Below are 7,749 nucleotides of genomic sequence, written 5' to 3' on the forward strand. Positions count from 1 at the left end.
ATCCTCCCCTTGCCTGAAATGTGCGAAAAGATATGATTTTTATGCCCACAAACATAGTGGTTGTATTTTTAGTAATAATTATGCAAACTAAGCAAAAGAAAATAGACACATGCACCAAGAAGGAAGATGCAGAATAATAAAAAAAAATTTCTGTATGTTTAAAGATTTAAAACTACTAATCTTTCAGAAGATTTTTAAATAATTTTGCTTTTCAAAAAGCTATATCTCGAGAACTATTGAACGTAAATAGCTCTATGAGGGCTTACAGTTTAGCAAATTTACTCTACTTTAAGTGATGTTATCTTAGATTTTCTATTGTTGGTAGTTTTTAAGATAGAGCTCTGAATGAAAAATTAATGTTTTTTAAGGTTTTTAAACAGCCGCCATTTTTTATTCTCCCTACTTATACTTGGCAGACTCATTAATTTTGACTAGTAATTATACATAGTTTTCATTAAAATAATCAAAAATTGGGATGAGATAACTGCCTATTTTCTCCTTTTGGGCTCTTCTACTAATTACACTCTTCATATTCAATCGACACAATGACTAATAGACTAAAAGACGCATTCAAAATAATATTTAAGTACCTTGAAAAATGGTAGTTACATCTAAACATTGAAAAAAAATAAGCCATAATTTTCACAAATCGACAACCTATACTTGCCTCGAACAAAGTTTTAATTGATATTCCTAATCTGTTATGCCAAATTTGTAAAATTCTTAGGAGTGTACTTTAGATAATAAACTATAATTTAATTACCATTTTAATTTTGACTCAAAAAATGCATAGAAAATAATATACAAAGTTATTATATTATACAAGTTTAAATATAAATTCATCTTCCATTAATAGATGGATAGCCTATAAATCAGTACTATCATAACATATGTCTATACCATATGGAGCTTCACTAATTTAACCAACTTGAAAAAAAAAAATAAAAGCATTCCGAAATAAATTTTTCAGGATTGTTAACAACTATTCATATTAAGCAAGAATAATTGAGATGGATTCAGAACTAAATATAGAAACCGCAAATGAATATAAACAATTTAAACTGACTCATAATGTCTTTTGATCATGCCCCAACTCTTTAAACCCGTTAATAACCGAAATATGTAATTATACAAAAAACAACAACCCTTAGACATGTAGATAAGAAAACGAAGCATATATTGTAAAAATCTTCAATAAGGAAACCGTGTTTTATTGTATTTCAAAAATGTTTTTTCTTTCAGTTTATTTTTTATCAAATAATAAAACAATTAATATGTAATAACTAGCAAAGAAAAATGAATTGTAATTAAACTAGCAGACTTGGCATTGCTTTGCAAATTGTTAGATTTAGGGATGTAGATAGATTAATTGAATATAACTGAATGTACGATATATGTTTAGTTATTTACACATTAGATTAATGATTCAATTAATTGCTTAATATATCTATATCTTTCATAGTGGTAAATAACATGACATAATACAAATATATGGTAAAAAAAATATGAATAACTTTAACACGAATCAACCAATCTACTTGAAACATTACAGAGCTTTAAGGATCTATAAACTGTACCAACCAGCACAAACCGGATCTAATTAAAGAAATTAGAACCAGAGATATAAAATTAAATATTTTTCTTAATTTGAAACCAGTATTTCACTCTTATAAGGACATTAAAATTAAAGTTTGTTAATGTAGGTTAAAAGAGCAGACATGCAGCTTTTCAACGGTTGTATTAACGTAGAAATTGGATAAAATGTAAAGGAGTTATAAACAATTATAAGAGCAATGGTCGCCGGTAGAAAATAAACTACTTCACTTCAAGCCTCATTATGTTTTTATAGATAGAATTAGAAATATTTTTTCTTATTGTTCATTAAGAAACAAATCGATTGGCAAATAATAACCATGAAGAAAATGTATAATTTCAGAGCTATGTACCAAAAACGCTTTATTGTGTTTATCATTTCTTTTCTTTTTTTTTTTTTTTTTCTGGAGAAATCGGGGCAGTCTAAAACCTTCCCAGGAAAATCCTGAACATCATAATCAGATGAACGGTATGGCAGCACACAAAGTACCAACAAACAAAGATTGGTTTTTATGTATTAGATATTATATTCATGCATTCAAATCTTTTATATTATATTAAAAAAAAAAAAAAAAATATGGAATGGCTATAAATTTAAAAAGGTTAGTAACACCCTTAACTGAAAAGATGCAGCATAAAATAGTACTGTATTTTGGAGTCTTAAATAGGCCATAATCAAGTGATAGATTGTATAGGTTTTAATTCTTCAACAACAGAGAAGTTTTAATATGAAAAATGGACCATTATTAAGCAAATATTCCATGGTTTTATTAGATTATATTTGATATATGATAATTATTATATGTGATTATATTATTTTTTAAATTTATCTAAAGTCCAGAACTCCAATTTAACCTTTTTTTTTTTTCTTGAAATGTTCTCTATTTTTCTAATATAACATAAAATAATAATTTTAAATATTGCGCTATTTATTTTTTGTTGATGGCACAAAGTTGTTTAGAAAATAAATTCTACATTAAGGAGACCTCCTATATTTTAAAGTGCCTGGTGTGGCCACTTGATTATTAATGGACATTACTGAATTTGTAGTGATCTCTTTCCGTACCGAGACTAATTTTTGAAAATGAGGCTCATGAATAAATAAGAAAAAAAAATAAAAGAAGATACAAATCTTTGGTTCAGACAGTGAAGCAGAACAGTTCACTACAATAAAATCATCCCGAACCAATTCAATATAAACAATTATAATGATCAATACATTTTTTCAATTACACTTTCAGTCGGCATCATAGCCAACTAAAATTAACGGCTCATACTTTTATTTTATAAGATTTTTGAAAAATGGTAAAGATGAAGAGAAATAAAAGGAATGTAAATAATAAGTATGGACGAAAAATAACTTTTAACTTATTCTAATTAAAATTGAATTATTAATCTTTTAAAATATAAGAAGATGGTCAGGATTGCGGTCAAAAAAAGAACAAATAGTTTATAACTATTTTGGACATTAATATATTTTATTTAAATTTTTACGGTCAACTATATATACATATATTATTCTTTTTCAATTTTGAGAGAAAACATTTGTTTGATTTTTTTTAATATCAATATGATATATACAAATTTCTAAAGCGAAACCAATTTTTTAATCAAGCTAGTAGAATGAAAGATAAAATTATTTGCAAGTTTAAGTTGATTGAAATTTTATTTATATTCTACAAACCAAATCACTACAGATTTACTGTTCGTTGTTTCATAACCCAAATTTAACTAATCCCAAAATTCCCTATTGATCAGATAAATAAAAAATTTGAACAATATACAACAATAATTACATAACAGTACCCAACCAATTAAATATAAATAAAACAATATATAACATTAAGTAATAAAAGAATATTTAAAGAGAACAAAATGAAAAAAACAAAATGACTTGCCTAATGCTTTACAAGCTCATAAAGTTGATTCAGAACTTTAATAATAATAAACAATCAAATACTTTTTAAAATCTATATAAATTTGATAAAGTTACTAAAATGAAAGATAATCTTGCACGTACAGTTTAGGATGTAATTTTAATGTATAGGAATAATAATATGAAAATATTATAATGTTAAACTTTAATAATTTATCTCAATGTATTAAGAAATAATAATAAAAATATATATATCGAATTGAATAACATACCTCAACACATCCACTCTTAAAAGATATCAAATCAGTCTATTTTATCTGTCAACCTTAAAACTAAAGACAAAATAACCATTAAGTTTCATAATAACTATAGATATCAAAACAAATCAAATATTACATTGAGACTTACTAGTAAGCATCTTTATATATGAGGTCCTATAAAGAATATAGATTTGTATGTAAATAAATACATACAAGATGTTCACTACATTTCCATCATTGAACCAAAAATAGAATGTCTTATAATTCGGCTATTAACTTTTGCAATAAATGAATTTTGATATTGAAGTCATTTCAATCAATGAGCTTATCTTGTACATTTCAAAACAAAATCAGTTGGTTTCATTCAATCTGTCGAAGACGAAATCATAATGTAATAATTGGAAAATTCAAGAAAACGTAACACTTTTAAGCGACATAAAACCAATCTCCAAATTGATTATTCCAAAAGGAGTACTTTAGTCTTAAAAAAGGAGAAAAGCTTAAAAGTTATGATGAACTAAGTTAAGTTTCTGTTTAATACAGGGCGTCAAGTATCACAGATAGAATACATTTTAATAATCGATATTAAGTAGTGAATAGAGGAAATATGAAAGCTACATATTTTATTTATGGCTTAGTTAAATAAAGTATAAAGATTAATAAAAACGAATCATATTTAAAGTTTATGAAGTTCAAAGAATAATTTTAAACGTTGGAATTGACATAAAATATATATTATAACTAATCGATACTAAATTTGCTCAAGATTTCGGCGTGATAGATTAGATAGTGCGTTACCTCCCGCCTATTATCACATTTTTTTGCCGGCCTTTAACTTCAAGTCGTGATTAAGAATTCTATGTCAGTTTAATCACTCATTTTAATAATGAACGAAGCGAAAAACGAAGAATCTCAACCCAACGCCAGTGATGAGAGTGCGAACTATGGTTATAACTTATTCCCTGAACGAAAAGGCGAATTGTCTCGCACTGTAACAGGAATACTCACTGGAAAAGAAGGGAAAGAAGAAATTCAAAGGATGAAATGTGAAAGAACTGTGTATAAATGTTTCATGACAAGTCAGTATTTATCCAATCATTGATGATCATTCCTTACTGTTGTTTATGTATGTGGCATACTGCAGGAATCAACTTAAAACTTAAGTTCTTAAACACTCTTTATTCAGATATAATCATGCTAGATATTTGGTCAAATTTAGTTTTAGTTTTGAATTAGATGTACTCCGAGGCTAGTGCTGTAGACTGAGGGTCATTGGACAGACTGTCATTCAGCTAGTTGGACTGTCAAAATAACCCATCTATGGTACAATCCTACAGAATGTCAAATATAAAAAAAAAAATTCTTTTGTCGCATGTATCACTATTAAAGGAAAAAAGCAATACTAACCCTTTCGTTACCAATTATGAAAAAATAAAATAAATAGCCTTGAAATCTCTTGAATAGAAAATATGAGTTTTCGTATTTTTGTGTAAGAAGTTGGCTAGGTTTCCCATGCACTCCTGTGGTATGAGGAAGCAATCACATTTCCTGCAGTTACTTTACCCCACAGACAATTTGAAGTGTCCTCTGGGCAGTATTGTCCCACTGGAAGTGAATACAACAAAATCTTCTATCGCTTCATTCCTTATTGACTATATTGAACTAAAATTACCTAATTGGACCCTTATCATCTTACACTTTGCTGTTACATTTGAGTTGTACACTCAGTAGGTAGATAAAGCATTGAAAAATCTAAGATTTAAAAAATTTTGTAGACCAACTTTCATTGCAATTATAACCATTTTTTAATTTTATATCATGCCTTCTGTGGTGGCTCTAATGATTCGTTAAATAATTTTTATCGTGTTTTGCAATTTCAGTGAAAATTTAGGTTGTTCTGAATAATTTGCCAATCCTCGTAATCCTCCTTAAAAGCATAGGTTTATTTGATATTACAATCGAACACAGTGAAAAAGCAATGTAACTCAAATTTGTTTAAAAAATAGGTAACAACTGCTTTTGTCAAATTTTTTAATGGGTTAAATGGTGGTACAGTCAAAACAGGAGAAAAATAAGATTAAATGACTAAATTACTGTTGAGGAATGTGTGATTCCAATGTAAATTTTGTTGTTAGAATTTGTTTTTGCCAATTAGATGTTATATGCCTCATTTTTCCATTTGTTATTCAGTTGTATGTGCTTTTTAAAAAATAAGTTAGATTTTTACTTAAAAAAAAAAAAAAGTTTGATTTTAATAATTATTTTTTAAATTAATTATATTCCTCACAATGATCATTTAAGATGAAGCATATTAAATATTGTATTATTTTTTTTTTTCAGGTAGCCTAGTTAAACTTATGACAGGCGCTTTGAAAGCCTCTGGATGGTTTGTAGCCTATTCTTATTTAATATTACTATATTTAGATCTGATAGATTAGAATTATGTTGTATCTAGTATTTAGTTGATAAAATTATATATGATTTTACAGAAGTTTTGCATTTGATAGTTCGTTTTTGAAATTTCCATTATTTATTTGAGAATAAGTATGATGCAAAAAAAAAAAAAGAGTATTATGGAACACTTAAAAATATTTATAATCTTCCAAGTCAAGGATATTTGTAATTGATATCTCATCATGTGCCAAAACATTGTATTGTTCTACATGATGTAATATTTTCTAAAATTTCTCCATCATAATAACTCTATTCTGAATTCTGTATTCAAATTATTATATGAAATTTTAGCTAATGTATGTAATTTGTTCACTATGATTATTTAATATTTGACTTTATTGACTTCTTAATTCAGTTTTACTTTTAAAGACTGGACATCAATAACAGTCTGTTATTGAAAAAAAAAAAATCCTGATTTAAACAGAAGTAGACCATGAAATTGTTATTGCACACCCATATTTTAGGTTGTTAAAAATGTCATTTAGTTTTGCTGCCCGGTCTGAATCAATATTTTTTAAAATTATTTAGTAGATGGTAAGGTGTGTGGTTAAAAGAAAAAAAAAAGAAATAGTTAACGACTACAAACACAACACATGCCCCCCTCACACATACATGATTCAAACAAATATAAAAGAGGAATGTGATTCATACAAATGTAAAAATTAATAATAAAAATAATATATTAAAAAAAAAAAGTCGAAGAGGAGTTATAATTTAGAAAGAAGGCTATGTGCTTTTAAAAATTTAAACACTATTGTAACTTTAACTTCCTCATTTGTGAGAGCTTCTGATAAATTTGGGGTCAATCCTATCCTGTTTATCGTTGGCAAATAGTGAGTACATTCTTAAAAAATATGTTTAATCATGAGAATAGACTAACAATATTTGCACGTTGGAGATGGCAGTTTTTTGATCAGGTGAGAGTGCACGAGGAGAGTATGACCTATTCTCAAGCGGGTTAGAGCAACTTCCTCCCTACGGCTATTGCAGTAAGATGTCGACCATGGTTTTACTGATCTTTTAATTTACTCGGAGAACTTTGATCCCACTTGGCCTGCCATCTTTCTAATATTTGTAATTTAAGGGGTGTACTGAGTTCTGATGGGGTAAGAACGGCGGTGACATGGCCAGGGAGTGTGAGTGCCTCTCTGGCAGTTTTGTTTGCAAGCTCATTACTAAATATTTTGACATAGTAGGAAAATAGGATAAAAAAAGGTAAATTATTTAAATATAAGAGAAAAGAAAATTATGAATGTAATATGGTCCGGGTGCGGTAAAAAAAACAACTCAAATAGTAGAAAATTATACTATTTTATTGAGCCAACATTTCGCCCCACGTTGTAGGGCTTCGTCAGGCAACAACATCAAAACACTATAGTTACAAAAAGGAAAAAAAGAAAAAACATAAGTGTAAAATAACAGGGGTATAAAATGTAAAAAAGTAAGATATAATAAGAAAAATTAAAGGTTGTAAATAGTAAATGAAAAGGGTAATAGTAACAGATAGATAAGAGAAGAAATGTTAAAGAAAGTACAAATAAAGAGATGAAAAAAGAAAAAAAAAAA

General features: G+C 27.4%; 2 protein-coding genes across 5 annotated transcripts in view; one reads left to right on the plus strand and one right to left on the minus strand.

The window, feature by feature from the left end:
• Nucleotides 1-4,281, minus strand: part of LOC106682447 (RE1-silencing transcription factor B) — an 18,107-nt gene extending 13,826 nt beyond the window's left edge. For 2 of the 4 annotated variants that reach the window (XM_014423304.2, XM_014423302.2), the window contains exon 1: nt 3,878-4,281. In XM_014423304.2, coding sequence (XP_014278790.1) covers nt 3,878-3,887 — 10 coding nt within the window. In that variant the 5' untranslated portion in view covers nt 3,888-4,281. Of the gene's footprint in view, nt 1-763; nt 831-3,741; nt 3,802-3,877 lie in introns of those variants that run through there. The other 2 variants (XM_014423303.2, XM_067044999.1) reach the window with 2 other exon arrangements.
• A 226-nt stretch (nt 4,282-4,507) lies between these two features.
• The window catches only part of LOC106682446 (mitochondrial inner membrane protease ATP23 homolog), a 26,643-nt gene continuing 23,401 nt past the window's right edge, over nt 4,508-7,749 (plus strand). Inside the window, exons 1-2 of the mRNA XM_067044997.1 lie at nt 4,508-4,808; nt 6,070-6,164. Of these exons, the coding sequence (XP_066901098.1) occupies nt 4,616-4,808; nt 6,070-6,164 (288 nt within the window). The 5' untranslated portion in view covers nt 4,508-4,615. The remainder of the gene's footprint in view (nt 4,809-6,069; nt 6,165-7,749) is intronic.

This window comes from Halyomorpha halys, unplaced genomic scaffold (assembly GCF_000696795.3).
Source record: "Halyomorpha halys isolate HHAL.00 unplaced genomic scaffold, Hhal_1.1 Scaffold414.1, whole genome shotgun sequence".
Lineage (NCBI taxonomy): Eukaryota > Metazoa > Arthropoda > Insecta > Hemiptera > Pentatomidae > Halyomorpha > Halyomorpha halys.